Below are 25,199 nucleotides of genomic sequence, written 5' to 3' on the forward strand. Positions count from 1 at the left end.
GGGATATATCGGTCAGAGGAGAGGGGGATCTCTAAGGGGGTGCCACAGGGCTCCTGTTTGAGCCCAACTCTCTTTAACATCTACATGGCCCCCCTAGCTGACATCATGAGATCCCATGGCTTTATCCCCGTGTCATATGCTGATGACACCCAACTCCTCTTTCCCCATTTAAAATCCTCACTGCGGAGGTTAGGAATGCCTTTGCCCAGGGGATGAAAGCAGTGGCTCACTGGATGGCATCTAACTTCCTGCAATGTAATGTTGCAAAGACAGAAGTGATGCTGTTCGGGGAGGCCAAACTCCTGTGGACTCCTGACTGGTGGCCTCAAGACCTTGGCCCAGTTCCTGAGCCCAGGCAGGTAGTGAAAAATCTAGGAGTCCGACTGGACCAGGAGCTTTCCCTAAAACATCACGGCAACCAAGTGGTGGGCTCTTGTTTCCACATTATTGGCTTGCTGCGGAAAGTGTTCCCTTTGCTGCCAGACTCCACTAGAAAAACCTTGGTACAGGCTCTAGTACTAAGTCGTTTAGACTATTGCAATGGACTACTATTGGCGGCAAATGAAGGAGTAACTTCTAGGCTCCAGGTGGTCCAGAACACCGCTGCTCGCCTTGTCCTAAATCGGCCCCCTCGTACTCCCTCCAAACCTCTTCTTAACAAGCTTCATTGGCTATCTATCAAACAGAGGGTGAAGTTTAAAATCTGTTGTGTTATACACAAATGTCTGCATGGGAGAGGCCCTATTTATTTGTCTAACAAATTCTCTCCCTATGTACCCATGCGCTCTCTGAGATCCAGTGAGCAGGCTCTGTTGTGTGTACCCAGAGTGAAAAGAGCAAGACAGGGAGACAGAGCCCTATCAGTTGCTGGTCCAATTCTATGGAATAGCCTCCCAATATCCTTGAGGCTATGTGATGATCACCTCCCTTTCAGGAAACAATTAAAAACTTTCCTTTTTCAAAACTAACACTATATACTGCTTGGATCCTCCTTTTTTCCCCTTTTTGCATTATGGCCGACCAAAGGCGCGGAGATACTCCTTTGGCAGTCAAGTCCAGCGCGGTACAAACCCACAAATAAAATAAATAAAATAAGAACGTGTTGTCAGATGCCCCACAAGACTTACCTCTGCTTGTGAAGCAATTCCGCAGAGACGACAAGAGCACCCGCCCCTGTACCCACCTGACCCTTGTGGAATATGGACCCAACAGGGAGGAGATGGACGCAGGGATAGCTGCCAAAGGAACGTAGAGACTTGGGAAGTGGATGGACCTTGCAGGATACCACGGGGGCAACTGGAAAACAGAAAAAAGGACCAGATTGGTATATAACCCCACTATCGTTTTACAAGACCCTTAAAAACACACACAGAAGTTTTCCTGCCGGGAACTCACCAGTGCTGCGGTAGACCACATCGCTTAGACATCAGTGCAGCATCCCAGAAGGACACTCCATGTGAGGCGCTCCTGCGCGGTTCATCCCAAGAAGAACTAAAGAAAAGCCCTCCTGCGCAATGTATCACCAACGCCTCTCTTAGGCACCCAAAAGTAGGGAGTTTAACGAAAGTAAATGAAACTATGGCTCTAGCTCCGTAGAGCTCCCTCTAGCGCTCCTGCGCGATGGGGAAACAAGCAACTGCACACAAAAACCAAAATAAAGCACCCTTGTGCATGAAAACCCTTCACCCTTCCAGTACGCTGGCAAGGTAAGGGTAGTAGTAGGCAAAGTACGAAATGTCACGGAATTGCGCTCCTGCGCGGTAGACCCTACTTGCAACCACAAGCGCTCCTGCGCGGACACCAACCACGAGGCAAGCAAGGCGCTCCTGCGCGGACACAACAAAAAAGGCAAGCAAGGCGCTCCTGCGCGGACACAATCAAAAAGGCAAGCAAGGCGCTCCTGCGCGGACACAACAAAAAGGCAAGCAAGGCGCTCCTGCGCGGGGAGTATACAAACAAAGTCGGAAATCAGAGAGTCGGCCTCCGCGTCTTCAGGGGAATCCAGAAGGATTCGAAGCACCGAGCCGGCGGGAAACGCGCTGTTTAAGCGTCTCCCCCGGAAGTGCTTCTGAGACCTGTTGACCGCTGCAAAGACTAGACCGGGGCTCTGTCTTCATCCGGAAGTGAGTATTCCGGCTTCCTTGTGTGTGTCTTTGCGGGAGAGCGGGGAGCGGCAAACGCCGCAAAACCCGACACGTGTGTGCAGGACTGTTAGCACCTTTTCAAGCAGTCCTCTGAATTTTTCCAAACTTCGTGCACTCTGTGTTTGGCACTCGTTGCAGGGATACTATTTTTGCTCCTACTGCTACGATATGGCAAGCCAAATCACCAGCGATACCCAGTTTACCCTGGAAAGAATTCTATTGGAGATGAAGTGTTGTGAGCGCATCGTCCAAATTCTGGGTTTACCTCGTCTACGAGAATTAAACACCACTTGGTTTCTGTCATTCAGACCAATCTGGCAAGATTGCATCTTACCTGTTCTACGCTGCCTGCTATGCGGTGAAGAATGCGTGCTGGACATTTGTCTGACACTCCCATCAGTCATGCCTATGGATAGCGATACTCTGCTGAACCCGATAACGGCCCATGCTATGTGTTATCCCCAGCGGCTACCAATCCTGATGGTGGCATTCATTGAGATCTCACAGCGTCAACATGCTACTGCTGAGGTATGAGAGGGAAAACCAGGCGCGCAGGTAACATCCAATCTGGACATTGCTGATGCTTCCCATGCTGAAGGCGATAGTTTGCATCTATGTGCTGTTGATCTTCTACACAAGGTATTCCAACTCTCACCCACAACGGTAGACGACTTGTTGTCTACAGGATTAGAACATTTTATGTTTTCTCCATCCCCACACACTGACTTTCAATTCAAACACACAGTGTTCCGGAGGGACTCTGAATTTGGCCTTCATTCTTTTTCAAACCTGATACTGACTTTGGAACTTTTTCTATGATTATATTTTTCTTTTTCTTCCCGTCCTAAAATTGTATTTTTCCTTTTTGGCACAGTAATCTGCTTATAGTAGAACTATTCATAGAGATTCCTTTGATAACACTTCCAGGGACAGTATGCCACCTTGTCATGAATAACAAATTAACTTGTGTAACCTGAAATGAAATGGTTTCGGGCCCTTTTTTCTTCTGTATTTACGAGCCATTTCATCACATGTATATATTTTGGTTCATTCATTTAGCATTCCAATGTGATCCTATGCTTAGAATGGAACTTTGACTTTAATATGTACAAAACTTTATTCATAGCAATGGTTTTGTAATGTATTTTTAGGACATATGTTTTAAGCTTATTTTAGCAAACCCATGCGATACTCTGTTTTAAGATATGTTTAGAACGTTTAGGATTTAGTAACGTCGTTCATACGAAACTGGAGAGGGTGTGTGTGCAGATTTAGATTCCTTATATAGGTTTCCCGATTTATGCCCTTATATAGGTACAGTTCACATTGCCCTTATTTAGACATAGAAATCCGGCCCTTATTTAGACATTGTCCGGACAAACCAAATACATGCATGGCCACCTACATCCACCCATCCACGTCACAACGAATTCTTGGAAAACCAGACCCATAAGCCTTTAGGAATTTCCCTCAGCTTGAATATTGATTTCTCCAAGAACTCATTAAGTATGCATGAACATCTATTCCTTAGGGGTTCATTCATAACGTTCCTCTGCCCGACTTTTACGTCAATACTGGCATTCCTAGACACTTTCAAGGTATAAATATACCAGCACTTGCCCTGGCAGATTGCGGTTCCCGGAGGATTCGATCCAACCCAGACTACGCGGTTCAAAATGGAATGTTCAGAAGGAGATCGAGTTCCAGCCTAATGCACTGACCTGACGCTGCTATCCTCCTCGCAGAGAATCCAGCTCCAGTGCTCTCTGATTTCCCTTGCGGGAGGTTGGACTATCGAGTCCAGAAAAGAGATTCCTACCTCTCTCATTCTAAGGTATGGAGCTGACTAGAAATTAGAGAAACTTTTGGCAAACTCTTGGCTAAACTGAAATATAGCTAGCTATACTTTAGAAATGGCACCTACTTTAAACCTCATACTGCACTTAGATTAGGTACACTGGGGTAGAACAATTTAGAAGCATCAGATGAGTATCACATTTTAGCTTTAGTTAATTATGTATGTATTTTGATTAATATAGGTCATAGCTACAAACCATGCTATTGCAGTATTATTTTATTTTACCGCTAACCTCGTACATATTGTACTTTGCAGTCTGTCTTACGATTGTAGCAATTCATATCTCTTGCATGAGAAATAAGACTGTTCAATAAACCCTTTTATTGAAACGCCTGTCTATTTCTGTGGAACTCTGTATAAACGAAGCATGCACAATTGACTGAGTGAAACTGTTATCTATTGTTTCCAAGATTCTGAGACTGTTCCGATTGCATGAGGAAACAAAGTTGTCATGTTTACGCGGTTGTCAGAGACTAATCCCTTCTGGTATATTCGAGAAGTTTCTAGTGACCTCTGAGTTAGCTAGCACACACATGTTATTAAGTTTAATATACTCGATAGAGACATACTGACCTTAGTCCTATGACAAAACTATAGTGTATGTTATTCCAATGCGCAGAACCTATCAGGGATATAGGAACTACACTACAGGTGGGGAGAAAGGTAAAGACCAGAAGTCTTCACAAGGGCCCCAAAAATCTTCTTCGGGTGGGGATTCACAGTCTAACAAGGGAAAAGGCCAAAAGAAACCACGGAGCAAAATCTGTAAACAGAAAATTCACTGGACAAGTGACTGCACCAAGTCCAAAGAACCTACTCCAGCCACCATTGCCCTCAAGGCAACTGTTCCCTCTCGTACAGCTGCAATTGGTGGTGGTAATGTTCAGAATAAGGGTGTAGTAAGGTTAACCCTGGGTTCTGAGATGGACTCTGGCCTAGTCAGAGTTCCAACTCAGGCTGTTCTAGTCTATGATGGAGGCATGGATATGTCCTCCTTTGTGAGTCCCAGTAACTTGGGCAAATACAGACAACAGCCTTTAAAAAATGGAAAAGAGGCTTTGGCATTCAGGGACACAGGAGCAAGTGTCGCAATGGTAACAAAAGATCTTGTGGATCCTGGGCAGACTATACTTGGTGAAATGTACCAAGTGATTAATGCTAGCAATGTCAGAACAGACCATTCTCTGGCAGTTGTTAACTTCTCCTGGGGAGGGGTAACTGGCCTTAAGAAGGTTGTGGTAAGTGCATACCTACCAGTACAGTGCTTGCTTGGCAATAATCCACTTCAGCTGGGGCTGAAGTGGAGCTCAGGACACATGCAGAAATTTTAGGGATCCCTGCTCATGTCTTTGCTGTGACTAGGTCACAGGCCAAAATGTCTAACACTGGACAGGCCCTGGATTCTGGAATAATGGACCAGGTGCCTCCCAAGAGGAGGAGCAGTAGGGTTAAGGCAGTGCCTTCCCACCTGACTCAGAATGCAGATCAGTCTCCTGAGGGAGATGATCTTGACCCTGAAGAAGGAACTGTCCCAGAGGAGCTTGAACTTGACCAGGTTGAGATCTTGGGGACAGGAGGCCCTTCCAGGTCTGATCTGAGCCAGGAGCAGGAAACCTGCCCTTCTCTTTAACCCCTCAGAAAGCAAGCTGCTGATGAGGCTGCTGGTAATGCTAGTGGCACCCATAACATTTATTGGGATGATGGACTCCTTTACTCAGAGAGTAGAGACGCGAAGCCTGGTGCATCCAGAAGGTTGGTTATACCTCTGAAGTTTTAGGGGCTTCCTATTGACACTAGCCCATGATATTCCCCTCGCAGGACACTTTGGGCCAGAACAAGACTTGGGACAGAATTGTCCCTCACTTTCACTGGCCCCACATGTCTGAAGACACTGAGGAGTTTTGTTATTCTTGTGTGACCTGCCAAGCCAGTGGCAAGGCAGGTGAAACCACAAAGGCCCCCTGATACCACTACCTGTGGTGGGGGTTCCCTTTGAGAGGGTTGGGATTGACATTGTCAGTCCTATGGATCCACAAACTGCATCTGAGCACATATTTATCCTGGTGGTGGTGGACCATGCCACTAGGTACCCAGAGGCAATCCCACTTAGGACCACTACAGTACCTGTGGTGGCAAGAGCTCTCTTGTGGGTATTCTCATGAGTAGGCTGTCCTAAGGAGGTAGTATCTGACAGGGGTGCAAACTTCATGTCTAGTTACTTGACTGCTATGTGGAAGAAGTGTGGATTGAACTACAAGTTCACCACACCCTATCACCCGCAATGCAATGGTTTAGTTGAAAGATTCAATAAAACCTTAAAGGGCATGATCACAGGACTCCCAGAGAAGCTTAGGCGCAGATGGGACATCCTTTTGCCCTGCCTTTTGTTTGCCTACAGGAAGGTGCCACAAAAGGGGGTTGGTTACAGCCCTTTTGAACTTTTGTTTGGCCATCCTGTTAGGGGTCCTTTGTGTCTGGTGAAGGAGGGATGGGAGTTACCTCTCAAACCCCCTAAACAGGACATAGTGGACTATGTACTTGGTCTCCACTCCAGGATGGCTGAGTATATGAAAAAGACAACCAAAAACCTTGAGGCTAGCCAGGAATTACAAAAGGCCTGTCATGACCAAAAGGCTGTACTGACTGTTTATCAGCCAGGACAGAAAGTGTGGGTGTTGGAGCCTGTGGCCCCAGCAGCCCTCCAGGACAAACACACAATTGTTGAACAGAAAGGGGAGGTCACCTACTTGGTAGACCTTGGAACCTCTAGGAGTCTTAGTTGATTAGCAACCCGCACACCTTTTTGTTCAATGTTCTATTCATTTAATCCTTTTGGGGTGCAAACCTGGAGAGTGCCCTGTCCCATGGCACGAAAGAATATAGCATGATGCTGATGCACAATTGCGTATCAGTCCCAGGTTGCGACACCGCGTAGTAGATGAAAAAATCCTCGTTCAACTGAAGTTCATTCGATTTTAACCACATTTTATTGAAATCTTTTGCATATGAAATTGGTCATTTCGATTTTCAAATGCATGTAATATGCTAAATAGCCTTAGTTACAGCATGTCGAAAGAATCCATTAATCATGAAGTAATTTAACCCAATGCATTTCGGGCTTCTCGCCCTTCGTCAGGGGTAACTGTAAAACATGGAGGAGACCACAAGTCAGAATGACCTCGAAAAAGCACAATTTCAAGTGATTTTTAAATTAACAAAGTCTAACAAAGTCTAAACCGTTAACCAATTTAATAGCAAAAACACTGTGATGGATATAATGTCAAAACACAATCGTCCCGTTTGATTGTATATTGAATACTACCCCCCATAATACAAATAAAATAACAATGCAGAGAAATAATAATGAAATCATGTTGCGACACGATTAAGGGTCAAAATGTAAAGCATACAACACCTCCACAATGCCGCACCCGGCGTTGCCTACCTTAAAAACTCTTAATTTATCGTATGGAGCGGCTGACATGGATACTGCCTGTTTGAAAAGTCAGTTTCACCAACCCCGTTTAAATATCAACTAACTCCACCCCTATTGCAGCCACGTGTTTACCTCCGAATGTGAAAATGAAAAACAGATTTAAACAAATCAATAAAGTTAAAACCATACAAAGCAACTTAAACAGATGACACAGAACTCTATAAATGTGTAAAATACGACGCGTTCATATGAACTCCCTTGAAAAGTCTTTCAGAGTAATCCATTGTCTTTGTCAAATCCAGTTTTCAGCGAGGATTGTTTTTTAAGGTGAGTTTCATGGTGGGTGCTGGGGGCTAGTTGGGCAGCGAGGAAAATGTGACTTAGTTGATTAGCAACCCGCACACCTTTTTGTTCAATGTTCTATTCATTTAATCCTTTTGGGGTGCAAACCTGGAGAGTGCCCTGTCCCATGGCACGAAAGAATATAGCATGATGCTGATGCACAATTGCGTATCAGTCCCAGGTTGCGACACCGCGTAGTAGATGAAAAAATCCTCGTTCAACTGAAGTTCATTCGATTTTAACCACATTTTATTGAAATCTTTTGCATATGAAATTGGTCATTTCGATTTTCAAATGCATGTAATATGCTAAATAGCCTTAGTTACAGCATGTCGAAAGAATCCATTAATCATGAAGTAATTTAACCCAATGCATTTCGGGCTTCTCGCCCTTCGTCAGGGGTAACTGTAAAACATGGAGGAGACCACAAGTCAGAATGACCTCGAAAAAGCACAATTTCAAGTGATTTTTAAATTAACAAAGTCTAACAAAGTCTAAACCGTTAACCAATTCAATAGCAAAAACACTGTGATGGATATAATGTCAAAACACAATCGTCCCGTTTGATTGTATATTGAATACTACCCCCCATAATACAAATAAAATAACAATGCAGAGAAATAATAATGAAATCATGTTGCGACACGATTAAGGGTCAAAATGTAAAGCATACAACACCTCCACAATGGTGTAAAATACACATTTATAGAGTTCTGTGTCATCTGTTTAAGTTGCTTTGTATGGTTTTAACTTTATTGATTTGTTTAAATCTGTTTTTCATTTTCACATTCGGAGGTAAACACGTGGCTGCAATAGGGGTGGAGTTAGTTGATATTTAAACGGGGTTGGTGAAACTGACTTTTCAAACAGGCAGTATCCATGTCAGCCGCTCCATACGATAAATTAAGAGTTTTTAAGGTAGGCAACGCCGGGTGCGGCATTGTGGAGGTGTTGTATGCTTTACATTTTGACCCTTAATCGTGTCGCAACATGATTTCATTATTATTTCTCTGCATTGTTATTTTATTTGTATTATGGGGGGTAGTATTCAATATACAATCAAACGGGACGATTGTGTTTTGACATTATATCCATCACAGTGTTTTTGCTATTGAATTGGTTAACGGTTTAGACTTTGTTAGACTTTGTTAATTTAAAAATCACTTGAAATTGTGCTTTTTCGAGGTCATTCTGACTTGTGGTCTCCTCCATGTTTTACAGTTACCCCTGACGAAGGGCGAGAAGCCCGAAATGCATTGGGTTAAATTACTTCATGATTAATGGATTCTTTCGACATGCTGTAACTAAGGCTATTTAGCATATTACATGCATTTGAAAATCGAAATGACCAATTTCATATGCAAAAGATTTCAATAAAATGTGGTTAAAATCGAATGAACTTCAGTTGAACGAGGATTTTTTCATCTACTACGCGGTGTCGCAACCTGGGACTGATACGCAATTGTGCATCAGCATCATGCTAACCTCTAGGAGTCCCCACAGGGTACTTCATGTCAACAGACTTAAACCATATGTTGACAGGGAAGACATGGGCTTGCTCATGGCTACAGATGAAGGCCAGGAGGAAGAGAGTGACCCACTCCCTGACCTGCTTTCTCAGAACCCTGATGATGGGTCAGTTGATGGTGTAGCCTTGGCAGGCAGCCTCACTGTCCAGCAGCAACCTGACTGCAGAAATCTTCTCAGCCAGTGCAGACATATGTTTTCTCTGACTACCTGATGCACTCATGAAGTGGACACTGGGAACAGTATGCCTGTGAAGAATAAGATCTACAGGCAACCTGACCATGTCAGGGACTGTATAAGGACAGAAGTCCAAAAGATGTTGGATTTGGGAGTTATTGAACCCTCGGATATCCCTTGGGCTAGTCGAGTAGTCCTGGTACCTAAACCTCACACCAAAGATGGCAAGAGAGAGATGAGATTTTGTGTGGATTACAGGGGTCTCAATGAAGTCACTAAGACTGATGCCTATGCCATCCCCAGGGCAGATGAGCTAATAGATACTTTGGCCTCAGCCAAGTTTCTAAGCACATTTGACCTGACAGCTGGCTACTGGCAGATCAGACTAGCTGATGATGCAAAGCCAAAGACAGCATTTTCTACCCCTAGTGGGCACTATCAATTTGTGGTAATGCCCTTTGGGTTGAAGAATGCACCTGCCACTTTCCAAAGGTTGGTGAATCAAGTCCTTAGAGGCCTGGAAGACTATACTGCAGCATATCTTGATGATATTGCTGTCTTTAGCTCCACCTGGGAGGATCACCTGGTCCACCTAAGGAATGTTTTGGACGCCCTGCAAAAAGCAGGCCTAACTATCAAGCCTACTAAGTGCCAGATAGGGCAGAGTCAGGTTGTGTACCTGGGCCACCTTGTAGGTGGAGGCTAGGTTCAACCATTGCAGAGCAAAATCCAGACCATAATGGACTGGGTCGCTCCCACTACCCAGACTCAGGTGAGAGCCTTCTTAGGCCTGAATGGGTACTATAGAAGATTTGTCAAGTGGTATGGATCAATAGTGACACCCTTGAATTACGTAACCTCTAAGAAAATGCCCAAAAAGGTTCAGTGGACAGTTAGCTGTCCAAAAGCATTTGATGACCTGAAGCAAGCCATGTGCAAAGTCCCGACTACTCCAAAAAGTGCACTGTCCAGACAGATGCATCTGAGTTGGGGGTAGGGGCTGTACTGTCACAGTTGAATGATGAAGGTCAGGATCAACCGGTAGCTTTCATAAGCAGAAGGTTGACCCCCAGAGAGAAACATTGGTTCGTCATTGAGAGGGAGGCCTTTGCTGTGGTTTGGGCTCTGAAGATGTTGAGGCCATACTTGTTTGGTACTCACTTCATTGTTCAGACAGACCATAAGCTCCTCTTATGGCTAAAACAGATGAAGGGTGAAAACCCCAAACTTCATAGGTGGTCCATTTCCCTAAAGGGGATGGACTATACAGTGGAACATAGACCTGGAGTTAACCATGCCAATGCAGATGGACTCTCCAGCTATTTCCACTTAGAACATGAAGACTCAACTAGTCAAGGTTAGTTTAATGTCCCTGCGTTTGGGAGGGGTGTGTAGGAGAGTAGGATCTGCCTCACATGTTTACCCCCACTTTTTGCTGGTGTTTCACTGTTTTTCGACTTTAGTCTGGCTGGGACCCTGCTATTCAGGGCCCCAGCCTAGCTGCTTTCTCTCTAAAATGATTGCATGTACTTCAGGTACACTCCAGATTGGATTCTGGGGTACCCTTGTGAGCCCCTAGTATATTATATACTATGTACCCAGGGCATAGGTACCCCAGAGGCCTACCAGGGGCTGAAGCATGAATTATGCCACCCCTGAAAAGCCATGCAAAATGACACTACAGGTCTGCTACTGCAGCCTGGGTAAGGTGGTGCATGCACCTCTTACTGAGGTATAGGTTCACTATACCTCACCTATCACTGCACATGGTAACCTATCAGTCATCCCTATGGCAGGCCTTATCAATCCTGAAGGCAGGGTGCTTGGTTATATGTGAGAGGGTGCCCAGGCATGAGCTGAGCCCCTCTGCAGCCTTCGGAATCTCTTCCCCGGGGCTGTCATGGGTGCAGCCTGACCATATACTCTTACGTGCATTATATTTTAAATGGTTAATTCTAACTTTGGACTGACTGCACGGAAACATGTTGTGTTTGTTGTCAAACACCTTGGAATCATACTCCACATCAGTTCTTGATGTGAGGATATGATCCCACCCTTCTAGAGGGAGAGACATGGCAGTACTAGTATACCCGGTAGGAAATTATTAGAGCCCTGGCATCACAAAATGGATGCTGCAGCCACAGACACGGGTCTGGCCTCCTGCTGCTGACCAAAACTCCAGCAGGGGAGGCCTGGACAATAGGTTTCCTGTCACAGGCAGGTGTAACCACCTCCCAGACAGGCTTATGTGTACTGGGGCTGGGTGGGAGCCCTCTCTGAGTGCTTTGAAGTCCTGCACTGGGGGCACATTTGGTGTCACTGTGCATAGTCCAGCTCAAACCAGTTCAGGGGCTTCCAGCACCTGCTCTGGCACGAAACTGAACAAAGGAAATGGGTGTAGCCACCCCTCTTTTCAAACCCTCCCATAGGTGGGTCCCCAGAGCTAGTCCAACCCCTTCCTTAGGTTTAAGTAAGGAACCTCTGTAACCAGAACTTTAGATATCCCTGGACGAAACTCTGAAGCTGAATCCTGGAACTTCGACGCTCTACTCAAGACTAGAGGACTTAAGAAATCTCCCTTGGGGTAAAGGAGTGACTCCCCTTCTTGGTAGGCACCAACAAAGCAATTTACTGGTCTGCATCTCCGAAGCTCCTGCCGAACTCCGAAGTATTTGCAGCCCAGGAAGAGGATTTCCAGCCATCTCAGAGGCCGACCCGAGTCCACAGCAAAGCTGAGACCCACTGCCCTCGTGAGTAGCGTGGAACCAGAACTCCTGGTCACCGTGCACTTTTGCAAGTGCATTGACTTCTCGACATCTCTTGAAGTCGTGCTTGGGCTTACTTGTAACCCCTACCTCGAGCACAGAATCCACTGAAGATTGTCAGCCTAGTCACCCCAAGTGACCCGTGGGCCGCCATTTTGTGTTTCATCTCGAGGTCCCTTCGCGATCCCTGGTCCGTCGACTGGTGGGTCCCTGAGGGGGTAACTTTGAATTTCCTTGGGCTTCCCTAGTTGCTCCAGACGTGCCCTGACTCCCTACCAAGTGGTGAGTCCCACAGACCTTGCTGGTCTGTACTGAAGCATCTTTCTTGTGTCTGCATGGGTTGCTGTTGCCAAAGCTTGTTTTGTCCAATCCGGGCACCGACGCTGCAGTACTCGACATCCTTCGTGGGACAGCTCGTATCCAGCTCCTGGTTGTCCTCGACACCTCCTGGTCCTCATGGCTGAAGAGTCAAGCTTCACCTTCTTCACCTGAAATCACCCGACATCGGTGGACATCTGCCTATCGCCTTCCTGGTCACTGGCTAGTGACCCAGACTCTGTTCCCTCTGCTTTCAGGTTCTTCTCATCTCCGATCCAGGCATGGATCTCTTCGGACTGTTCGCATCTTCCTGGCAGCAGCACTTCTTCGCCAGCTCCCATTGAAATCGACGACGCGACCCGACACCATTTGACACCTATGCAGCCGGCTTCCCTGGGTGAGGTAACTCCGGAGCTACCGTGGGTGTTGGCCCTAGAACTTCCTAAGTCGCAAAGGGTTTGGTCCTGACTCATTTCTAAGTGTCCCTAATCTTTAAAAATCTAACCACGACTTTCCCCATAGAAGCTAACGGGAGCTCACGGCTGTGTTCACATACTGCACACGGCCCTCGTGGGGCCCCTGTGTCACTACCTTGAGTGGTTCCTTGGGGTCCCAGCGATTCTAAAAGCTCTAGGCCTTGTGTCTAATCAAGTCGTTGTTCTTATACCACTATTTTAGTATATGGTTTGGCTTGCCCCTAGGGCCTGATGTGTATTTGTGCTTATTACTGTGATATTTGAAGTGTAACTTATGTGTTTTGACCTCTAGTCTCATAAAGAGTCTAGAAGGTTGTGTTTAGAAATAAATACATATATTGTATATATATACCTGGTGTGGTTATCTTTCATTTAGGCACTCAAGAGATTATAGACTGGTAAAACAAGCTGCTTTACATTCCTTCAAGACTTAGCCTGAAGGCTGCTCTCCATAGCTAACACTAGGATAGCTTTCAATAAAGGTTGTCTTTAACCTATAACCAATAAGGGGCTGTTGGACTGGTACAGGGTTCCCACTATAACTAGTGGACAGCATATACCAGGCCAACTTCTCACAGTGAGCCATAACAAAATAGCAGCAAGGAGATGCATTGAAGCATATGCTGACAAGTGAAGAACACAAATGGAGGATGCTAGCCAGGAATGAGTTGCTTTGGGAAGAGATAAGTTTGCACTTCTGCTTCCTTTTCACAGGTATGAAGGTAGATAATTAAAAGGACAACTTGCAGCTTCTAACAAAATGGTGGAGGCCAATGAAAGCAAACGACATATTTAATTTTCTCTGTTCACTGTTAATAGTCCAGGTAAAATTATTGTGGTGTACTGCCAGAATACTTGTCAAACAGTCATCAAGGATTAAGGCAGTGATAACGAATGCCTTTAGACCCACATGAACCCTAGCCTAATTATCGCCATAAGCCTTACCTTCTGTGTTTTACTATGCTGACACCTGACAATACCCCTCCTCACAAAGCCCTGCCCCAAGGCCTGGCTTGTAGGGACATTGTCTATGGGCAGAGGTTACCAACTTGGGGGCAACTGCCTGAGTGACTTCTTCCCATGACCTTTCCTCAGGACCATAACCCAACCAACCTATAAAATATGGAAACTTCTCTTTATATCTAAAGAAATCTAAAATTGCTTTTACTTTATGCTCTGGTTCTTGAATCAGTGGTGCGAGGATGGATTGTAAATGTGTTCCCTTTATAAATGGTGTCAGCAAAGATGCATTGTACACTGAATGAATAGTCATGGTGGATGGAAGGCTTAATTTCCTAGCTACTGAACTGTGCAGCGTATTACTGAAAAGGCCCACTGTATCATGGTAACAACTTATTCTTTCCACGCAGATAAGTATATTTAGCGGAGAAACAAGCCTTAGAACCTGCTCGTAAAGAGGAGAATCCTTATATTTTTTGTTTGTCTTGTCTCGTATAGTATTGTATTGTAATCTTCCAATTTAGACTGGACTATCCATGTTTCCTATATCTCATAAATTCGTTGGTATCCTGAAGGATTATTGTGAGTGAATGGTGGAATGCGGACTGGCATATGTGGATAACATCCCTGAAGCACAAAAAATGTGACTGATCAAATTAAGAGTGGTTTGAGTAATCATAACAAACCTCAGCTATCCAAAGCAATTGTACCTAGTTGTTCATTTTCTGAATTTAAGCCTGGAGGTATCTTTCTAACTCTTAGTTAATCCCTTATACATAAGTATGAGGAATGTGAAAGTGGCCCAGTGATCATCTCTGCCCCTTAAAGGGAGACTGCAGTTTCCTTAAAGGTAAAAATAAAGTTTGGTGGATGGCCAAACTTTTTTTTAAAATTTGTTTTCCAAAGACAGTCTCCTAAAGTGAAAGTTGTTTTTTTTTAAAACAAAAACGAATGACTCTCCACACCTTGGAGGTTTTCTCCCAAAGTGTTAGGGGCATTGTGTTTTTTTTCTGTCCCTCACCACCAGGTTTTTCCTGGCAGTGATGGGTAGAAAAAAAGGACATTACACTATCCACTCTAGGTAGGGCAGTCGGTGTAAACGTCTTTGTCCTACGGACTCTACACCATTGGGCTGTTGGAGGAAGCTTTCCATTGACAGGAGCCATCGGGGATCCATCGGCAGAAACATTATGGTCTGTCCATCTATAAATGAGGCAGGCAGGCTGAGAGTTTGGCAGACAAGGTACTCCATTGTGCTTGTGATGGAGTACCCTGACTGTCAAACTCTGTATCTAGCCAAATTTTATGAAAACTCTCGTGCCTGGTACAGACACCAAGTGGCTGCAAAGCTCCTGCTCCAGCTTTTGTGACTTAGAGGAGATGAGGGAAGGGTAGGAGGAAACTCAATGATTCAATTGGTTTAGTTGAGACTTACCACTCCCAGAAAGCAATCAGTTTTTAAGATATGTTAAGTTTGGAGGCAAGACAAGAGAAATGTGTTTATTGTCTCTGGCTCAGCTGAGCTCCCCTGGAACTTGGCTCACATTTCAGTTTTGCATTCCAGCCAACAGCACTCTGTAAAAGCTGCCTTTTCAGTGAAAACCCTCCAAATCCCCCCTGTTGCTGTTAGAATTGGGAAGTTTAGTGCATACATGGCCAGGAAACATGCAATGGGTTTGCTAATAAAGTTCTGGATTGTTTGGAGTGTTCTTATGAGGTCGGTAGTGGTGCCTGCATAGATTACGTTGCCGTAGTCCAGCCAGTTAGTGAAGAGTTAGATCTCATAGGGAGAGGGTATGTGGACAAGAATGAAGGGGGCTATGCCAAATAACAGTCAATGGTCAGTATTGGAGACATTTCAGATGGAATAAGTTGGACAGTCAGAATATTGGTTCAAACCCCATCATGAGTAGGGAAAACTTTGAAGGGGGTAGCAGATGTGATTTACTCACTAATTTCAGAATACACATACTCCAATTAAACTCATTGTGAATCGGGTTCCATGTCTAGACATTGCTTCAATGTTTTCTTTAACCTTTATTTAACATTTTCAAATTACAGCTACAAGTAACAAAAATGGCTCAGCACTTCGTCATCAATTTCACATTGACATAGTATCATCAAAAGCATGTTGCAGAGTTCTACGGCACCTAATCATGCCTAGCCCCATGATAAAAAGTACAGTAAACAAGTATACATTTGACACAACTCAATCACCACGTTCATCTAGGGGTGTTAGCATGTGCCCAATTCCGCTCTCTAGGCTAGTGATGTGGACTTTGCTTCAAAGTTGGACAGATTTCATGTAAATTCGAGATTAAAACTGTTTCTCATTTATCATTATTTTGAATTGTTTTCATTTCCACAGTGAAGCCAGCACGGACCCAGTGTTTGGTTGAAGGTGAACAGTACCAGGGGCGTGACGTTGTGTTGAAGTGTAAGCCTGGTGAAGGCTCTGAACCTCTCTCCTTCAAATGGGAGAAGATCTCTGGAGACAGCCCTGCTGTACCACCAACTCTAAACCTGGGTAAGGGGGAGCTTTTCATATGCATGGTTAGTGAGAAAAGATGCAGTCATTAAAACTTTCTCTTTATCAAAGAGCAGAAGAGAGGATAAATAATATATGTAGCTGATTTTGAAAATCACTTATTAACAAGGCATACCCCAAGATCGTATTGCTGGGCCTGGTGGAGGACCTGGAGGGCCCTAGAGGAGACTGTATGTTAGTAGAGCTGACTGTATGTTAGTAGAGCTAGGTGCACTATTGGTAAAAAGGACGTAACCAGATACTGGAAATCGCCAACTGCCCCAAAGCCGAAGGAGTGGAGAGCAGGTATGGACTGATCCGCAAAACTGAAGGAGCCCATATACCAGGCCCTAGGATGCCCAAGAAGCACTCGAAGATTTGGGGGAAATGATGGTCATAAGATGGTTTGAGCATTGGGCCTACATGTCTCCCCGGGGATGGAGCAGGTTGAGGGTAGGAATCGTCCTTGATTTTATAAGTGATCCCCTGAGTGGATCAGCATAATGGGCCACATGTATGAATATATTTTGCACTCACAAAAAGCCTATTCATAGAATCGACCCACTTGCGAAAGTAAGAAAAGGCTTTTCCTATGTATCAAACCCAATTTTGTGATTCAGTAATTTGTCACAAATCGCAAAATGGTTTGCGATTCGGTATTTGGAAGGGGCGTATTAAGGGCGTCCCTTCCAAATACCGAATCTCAGGGGTATGTATGAATGTTTTGTGACCGTGAATGCGGCCGCAAAACATTCGACCCATTCATAAATGGGAAGGGGCGGTCCCCAAGGGACCTCTTCCCCTTTGGGAATGGTGGCGAAAACGTTTTTTAAGAGTAGGCAGTGGACCAGCCTGCTCTTAAAAAATGAAAAGAAAACCTTTCATTTTTTCTTTTAAATGCAACCCATTTTCCTTTAAGGAAAATGGGCTGCAATTGAAAAAAGGTATTGCTTTATTGAAAAGTAATCACAGGCATGGTGGTCTGCTGACGCTAGCAAGCCACCATCCCGTTGTTTTAGCAATTCCTAGGTGGTTGTAAATTGTGACCTACCTCTTTATATTAATGAAGTAGGTCGATTTGCGACCCTCTAAGAATTGCTAAAGGAAACTCTTGGAGTTTCATACACTAGGAATAGCGATTACCTAATTGTGATTGATAGAAAATCGCAATTAGGTAATCACTATTCCCAATGTTGATACATTTGGCCCTATGTGTGTTTCTTTGTGCCTCAATAAAATCAATAAGGTGCTGGTATAAAAAAAAAGATCACTAATCAAAACAGATTTTCATAATTTCAAGTGGCCTTTCAATTCTGATGGAGCTGGTAAAGGGAGTTATTGATGCTATTAAAACTTCCAGGATCAATTGTACCCCCACAGATTCTGGTTGAAAATTAAGAATTTTAATGGAATTGAGACCGTAATTATAAGATGTGATTTAAGAATCCTCTTTTCCAAGGGGACCCTCAAAGTCCCACTCTATATCCCCCGTGGCTTCACCCTCCAAAATTACCAGTGTCCCTAATATTGTTAAGTGCCTGGAAGAAGGGGAGTACCGGGGCATTTAGGGTGCTACACATAATAATAGTTGTGGTGCTGCTCATAGCAGTTGTAATTGTTAAACATTTCGATGTAACCCCTTTTGATCTTGGATGGCCTTATCTCCCAAACAGTTGTGGCCGGCATGACTCGTGGGGAGGGGGTCGGGCAGGGTGAGGAGAGGGTTAATTGTAAATATAAAAAAAGTTTACTTACCTCAGCTGGCCCGGTCCAGTTCCGCGTCGTCTCTGCTCCTCACAGGGAACAGTCAGCCTCCCTCCCCTCCCCTAAGCCAATCACAACTCTGCAATGTCAGCGTTGTGATTGGCTGGGACGCCGACCACACAGACGCTATCAATCAATCAATCAAATAATTTGCAAAGCGCACTACATACCCTCAAGGGTTTCAAGGCACTGAGGGTGGGTAGAGGCGGGGGTGCTGTTGCTACTGGTCGAACAGCCAGGTCTTGAGTTGTCTCCTGAAGGTTAGAAGGTCTTCGGTTTGTCGTAGGTTGAGGGGGAGGGTGTTCCAGGTCTTGGCGGCGCGATGGGAGAAGGATCTGCCTCCGGCTGTGGTTCTACGGATGCGTGGGACGGTAGCCAGGGAGAGGTCTGCGGAGTGGAGTTTCCTGTTGGGTACGTAGAAGGAGAGTCGACTGTTGAGATAGGCTGGGCCGGTCTTGTGGAGAGCCTTGTGTGCGTGGATCAGGAGCTTGAAGGAGATTCTTTTGTCGACAGGGAGCCAGTGCTTGTTCCTCAGGTGGGGGGTGATGTGGTCGCGGCGCGGGACGTCGAGAATCAGGTGTGCAGAGACATTCTGGATTCTTTGCAGTCTGTTGATGAGCTTGGTCGGGCTCCGGCGTAGAGGGCGTTTCCGTAGTCGAGTGTGCTGCTGGCTAGGGCCTGGGTGACTGTTTTCCTTGTGCCTGTCGGGATCCATCTGTAGATCTTGCAGAGCATACGGAGGGTGTTGAAGCAGGTGGAGGAGACAGCGTTGACTTGTTTGGTCATGGTGAGTTTCGAGTCGAGGATGACTCCCAGGTTGAGTGCGTGGTTGGTATGTGCGGGGGGTGTCCCCAGCGACGCGGGCCACCAGGAGTCGTCCCATGCTGAGGGGTTGGGCCCGTGGATGAGGATCTCCATCTTGTCTGTGTTCAGCTTAAGGCGGCTATCCTCCATCCAGTCGGCGACGGCCTTCATTCCCTGGTGGAGGTTGGATTTGGTGGTGAGGGAGTCCTTGTGAGGGAGAGGATCAGTTGCGTGTCATCGGCATAGGAGACTATGTTGAGGTCGTGATGTCGGGCGATGCATGCGAGAGGCGCCATGTAGACGTTGAACAGTGTCGGGCTGAGGGAGGATCCCTGTGGGATGCCGCAGATGATCTCGGAGGCTTCGGATCGGAACAGGGGAGGCGGACTCTCTGGGTTCTGCCGGAGAGGAAGGAGGAGGTCCAATCCAGGGCCTTGTCTCGGATCCCTGCGTCGTGGAGTCGTGTGCATAGTGTGTGGTGGCAGACGGTGTCGAAGGCGGCTGAGAGGTCCAGAAGGATGAGGGCTGCCGTCTCGCCGTTGTCCAGTAGGATCCTGATGTCGTCTGTGGCGGCGATGAGGGCGGTCTCAGTGCTCTGGTTGCTGTGGAATCCTGACTGGGAGGGGTCCAGGATTCAGTGGTCTTCGAGGTAGCAGGTGAGTTGGATGTTGACTATCTTCTCGATGACCTTAGCTGGGAACGGAAGCAGGGAGATGGGCTGGAAGTTTTTGAGTTCGCTTGGGTCCGCCTTGGGTTTCTTCAGTAGGGCGTTGATCTCGGCGTGTTTCCAGCTCTCAGGGAGTTTTGCGGTTTCGAAGGAGAGGTTGATGATGTTGCGCAGGGGGTGTGCGATGGAGCTGCCGGCTTTGTTGAAGATGTGGTGTGGAAAAGGGTCAGACGGCGAGCCGGAGTGGATTGTGCCCATGGTCTTGATTGTGTCTTCGATGCTCACGTTGGCCCAGGTTGTCAGGGGGTCGTGGTCGGTGGGGTATGGTGGGTCCGGTGTGTTGGGGCCTGTTAGGGTCATCCGGGGGTTGAAGCTGTCATGGATGTCGGCGATCTTGCGGTGGAAGAAGGTGGCGAGGGAGTCGCACAGGGCTTGTGACGGCAGGATGTCGTTGGCGTTGGAGCTGGGGTTGGAGAGTTCCTTCACGACGTTGAAGAGCTCCTTGCTGTTGTGTGCGTTGTTGTTGAGGCGGTCTTTGAAGGCGGTCCTCTTGGCGGTCCTGATGAGGTGGTGGTGGTGGTGGTTGCGGATGGCGTCTTTGTGGGTTGCGCGGCTGCCCGGGGACTTCTCGCTGTGCCATATGTTCTCCAACTTCCTGCAGGTGCGCTTTGACGCTAGGAGTTCCGGGGTGAACCAGTTGGCTCTCTTGCTGGTGTCTCTGAGGGTTTGTTTTTTCAGCGGGGCTAAGGTGTTGGCGCAGTCATCCATCCATCGTCTAAGGGTGCGCGCACCATCGTCAGGGTTGGAGGCGTTGGTCGGTGGGTTGAGTGCGAGGTTTGTCTATAGTTGTACTTTGGTGATTTTGCCCTAGCAGCGACGGGGGATCTGTGGGGTGCGGTGATGTGCGACGGGTTTCCGGAAGGTGAAGTGGATGCAGTGGGGGACGGTCCAGGTGGGCTCGGAGACGTGGCTGAAGGAGACGTGGAGGCTTGAGGAGAAGATGGCGTCGAGCGTGTGTCTGGCGATATGGGTCAGCGTTGTGACGAGCTGTTCCAGTCCGAGGTTGTCTATCAGGGTGGAGGAGTTGCTGTCGTTGTTGTTCTCCAGATGGAAGTTCAGGTCTCCGAGGAGGATGTAGTCGGTGAAGGTCAGTGCGTGCGTGCTGATGAAGTCGGCGATGGCGTCGCAGAATTGTGGTCGGGGTCCGGGCGGTCTGTAGACGAGGGTGCCTCTTAGGGTGGTCTTGGGGTCCATGTGGATCTGGAAGTGCATGTGATGGCGGTGCTGAGAGTGTCGTCAGTGTTTGTTGAGACCCTGTTGGTCTTCTTGTGGACGATGGCGATTCCTCCTCTGACTCCGTTGGTGCGGTCTCTGCGGGCGATATTGTATCCGTCGGGGATGGCTGTTGTGATGTCTGGGGAGGAGGCTTTGTTCATCCAGGTCTCGGTCAGGAAGGTGACGTCTGGTGATGCGGTGTCGAGTAGGTCCCAGAGCTCGATGGCGTGTTTGCGTGCGTAGCGAGTGTTGATCAGGATTCATCGGAGCTGGTTGTGTTCTGTCGTGGCGGGTGTCTCTGCGTCTTCGATGCAGAAGAAGCTGCAGTTCCGGCAGGTGAAGGGACCGTGGGTGTGCTTCAGGGTGGCCCTGCAGCAGGTGAGGGTCCGTCCTGGGTTGAGAGCGATGAGGGTGCTGGCGTCGTATTGGAGGCGGTCTTTCACAGAAGGCAAAATGGGCAGCGGGGCACAGAAGGAACAAGGGCACTCAAGAAAACGGGGGACAGAAGGCAAAATGGGCAGCAGGGCACAAAAGGAGCAAAAGGGCACACAAAGGGCACTCAGAGAGCGCAGGTGGAGCTGCAGCATGGGGTGAGCGACCTACCTGGCAAGGTCAAGGGTCGCTCTCCTCACCGCGCAGCGGCCACCATTTTAAGGGGAGGTGGGAGGGAGGAGCAGCTGGGAGGCAGGTGGCAGGGGGCAGCAAATGGGCATGGAGGGGAGCGGGTCGCAGGGGATGCAGCGGCGGGAGCGGCGAGGGGGGCGAGCAGGCACAACAGGGGGCACAGAAGGCAAAAATGGGCAGCGGGGCACAGAAGGAACAAGGGCACACAAGAGAACGGGGAACAGAAGGCAAAATGGGCAGCGGGGCACAGAAGGAACAAGGGCACACAAGAGAACGGGGGACAGAAGGCAAAATTGGCAGCGGGGCACAGAAGGAGCAAAAGGGCACACAAAGGGCACTCAGAGAGCGCAGGTGGAGCTGCACCGGGGGGAGTGACCTACCTGGCTATGGGGAGGCCATTTTCTCCATGTAGGCTGCAGGGGCTGCCAACCCTTGATATTGTCACCAAATTGCTGGGGGACCCCCCTCACCACCTGTGGACCCCGAGGGAACAGCCTGAAACTGCTAGGTGCGGCCGTCAATACTGGCCGCATTGCACAGCTCACAAGATAGTGGCAGCCGCTGTTGATTGCAGCAGCTTCAGACCGCATCCCAGGTCACAGCAGGAGCTGTCGCTGGGCACTGGAGGGGCTGCTGAACCCTGGTCTGCTGGTGGGATCATTGAGGGACCCTCCCTGCTCAACTGAGAACCTAGTGAAACTGGCTTGGAGTCATCAGTGCTGCCGACTGCTTCCGGCCGCACTGCCCCACCTTTATGCTGGCGGCTGCCAGGAGTTGGCTGCTGTGGTGAGTGGACATCTCCCCGAGTGCAGCAAGAGTGGTTGCAGGATGCCAGTGATATCCCTGGAGCCCTGGAGGACGTTAGTGCTGAGAGGCGTGGTGGGGGAGCCCATTGTCAGCTGCAGGACCCCACCAGACTGCACGGCAACTGCACCTGCCATCTAGAGAACCCAGCTTGTGCATCACCCAGCAGACTGCCTGCCCCGCACCATCCAACTACTTCCTTGATCTCCCTGCCCACCTGAAGAGCACGTGCTGCCAGACTCAGGTAGTGCCTACGAGGGCCATGTATTGCAGCAGGACCAAGGGGATTGAAGCTGCGGCCAACTCCCAGTGTGGGCCCCATCCTGGTCTCTCTTAACTGGCAGTTGGCGCTCTGCCCCTGCTTGGATATACTGATAACAGACCTATATCCGGGGCATTTCATCCCCCTTTGTTGCTCCACCTAGGGCCCATGCTAAGAGTAGTCGCAGGGGCTGCTACAGGCCTGCTTGGAGTCTGGTGTCGTCTTAATATTCTTTTGACAATAGCATGGAAGCAATGGTTTAACTCACTAAAAGAGCCCCAATACTTCCTCTCCTGAATAACCTATTACCCACCACTAAGGGCCCACTATGGCTACCTGACATTTCGGTGCGTGTCTCACTGTGCCTGGGAGTGACCACTTTCCCTCCCCTCCAAAATCACTGTGGCTTGCTCTAGTCCAAGCTGGTAAGACTCTAGAAATTGAATGCTTCCCCAGTCACTCTGTGTGATTCCTCCAGACACTGCTGGTGACTGGGCAGCCCACTGGGGCATCTGCCTTGATGTGACTCAATGTACCATTTCTCCACAGTGTGCCACTTTTAAACTTTTGCGGGGCTGTTTATGCTGATATCTGTCCTGTATTTGAAATTGGAGGAGACGTCCTCTACCGATACATGTGCCACCTCTGATTGTGTCTTCTGCATACTCTCCTCTGGAATCTCCTGCCTGTGGAACTTCCAGGACATACTAACCTCTTTGGGTGACTGTGATCTGCTGGTTTATACTGCTCCTCTTATCCACGGCACAGTATCGCCAAGATGTAGGCATGCTACATATCGACTTACTTGTCATTGGACTCCATTGGCAACAGGCGGCTAGACCTGGTTCTCTCCTTTCCCTCCTTTTGTCTTGCCTCTCACCATGCCGTGCCCTGGTCGATGGAAAGAAACCCAGGGAACAGAACCTGAAAAAAACCCTGTCTCTCTAGAAGATAATTGCTCACTCCACTAATCGGTGCTAGTTCCGCAAGATAAATAGGATTCTATCCTTCTGCCCATCAAAGATTCAAAGGACACCCTTGAAGACAAAATCAACATGGAGGTGGTAGACCTTGGCCTATTCCGAGGTGACAATCATAAATTGGGAGAACAAATTACTGCCACTGAACTCACCTTGTAGGAACTTGTGCCCACAACCAGAGACTTATCCACCCAGATGGACGTAGTAATGTGTCAAGTGCATGTACTTGAGGCCTGGGCTGAGGTATCTGCGGGTGTTGCCCGCAGATACCATATCCGAGTGGTGGGTATGCCTGAGAAAACAAAGGGTGGTGATATGGTGGACCTTCTGGAGACTTGGCTATGGGAGAAGGTGACACTAGAGGGCCTATCCCCCTTCTTTACACTTGAGAGGGTTCACATAGTGCCAGCCCGATCCCCACCTCCTGGTAGACCACCTCGGCCTATTGTAGTGCACCTCCTCCACTTCAGAGATAGGGATCACATTCTTTAGTGTGCCTGGAAACTTGGGGAGCTGATGATGGATAACAGTTGTGTGCTGCTCTTTTCCGATTTCACTATCGCAGTCCAGAAGCAGAAAGCCTAGTTTCTGGAAGCTAAGTACAAACTTAGAGATCTCAGTATCCAGTACACCATGCTCTCCCCCGCTGGACGGTGGGTCATCTCTAATCAGGGAATGAAGTTCCTCCTGGAGCCAGAAGAGGTGTAAGACTGGCTAGACGTACACCCTAAGATGAGGGGTCGCAGCTGCCGTCCTCGGAACAGCGCCTGGAACTCCCTCTTGGACCAGGTGCACAAAGACGGTCAGAGTGATTTAGAGGCAGCTGCAAAGGTTACAGTTTCCAGCCCAGATTGCCACTCATCTGAAAAGCGGATCACATCTAGTGGTCCTGACGCAAGCTTAGAGTCTGAGTCCACATTGAACTCTCACTGGAGCTGGGACTTGCCCGAGGTCACACCTCAGACTGCAGAAATCATCCACTGAAGTACTGGGGATAGTCATCATGCTCTCACATGATTGTCATATTTTCTATCATTTGTCTCTTCTTGTTACCTTTCATTTCTTGTTTCTCTTCTCCGCTTACCTAGAAAGCTGTTGTAGGCTTGCATGGAATCGGGGGCTGGTCTTCTCCCCAGCCATCCCCCCTTTTTCTTGCAGGGCCGATAGGTGGTTTTCATCTCTTTGCTCTGGGTTATGAGTGGGAGTGTCATGACGGGGATCCCTTCCCCTATTAGGGGTAGTAGGTCTCGCTTCTACCTCCCCTCAAACCAGACTGTAGGTGTATCTCTGACCTACAGAACCATTTAGTTATATGTTCTTCTTTTTAGTTTGGATGGGGGTGTTGCCTTGCTGCCCCAGGGAGGGGATGTAGATTTGTTTTGTTGGTTTTGTGGAATTCCTCTGATCCTACGGGTGGTTCCGCCTACTGTCCATCTGCCTGGTTGCGACTGTGCGGCCCTCTACTAGCTCCCACTTCCCTTGTAGGAGC

General features: G+C 47.7%; 1 protein-coding gene across 2 annotated transcripts in view; it reads left to right on the top strand.

Annotated features, from left to right (window-relative positions):
- The window catches only part of LOC146775834 (coxsackievirus and adenovirus receptor-like), a 271,451-nt gene that overhangs the window by 219,662 nt on the left and 26,590 nt on the right, over positions 1-25,199 (top strand). For both annotated transcript variants that reach the window (XM_085638011.1, XM_085638010.1), the window contains exon 4: positions 16,372-16,530. In XM_085638011.1, coding sequence (XP_085494137.1) covers positions 16,372-16,530 — 159 coding nt within the window. The remainder of the gene's footprint in view (positions 1-16,371; positions 16,531-25,199) is intronic.

This window comes from Triturus cristatus, chromosome 12 (assembly GCF_964204655.1).
Source record: "Triturus cristatus chromosome 12, aTriCri1.1, whole genome shotgun sequence".
NCBI lineage: Eukaryota > Metazoa > Chordata > Amphibia > Caudata > Salamandridae > Triturus > Triturus cristatus.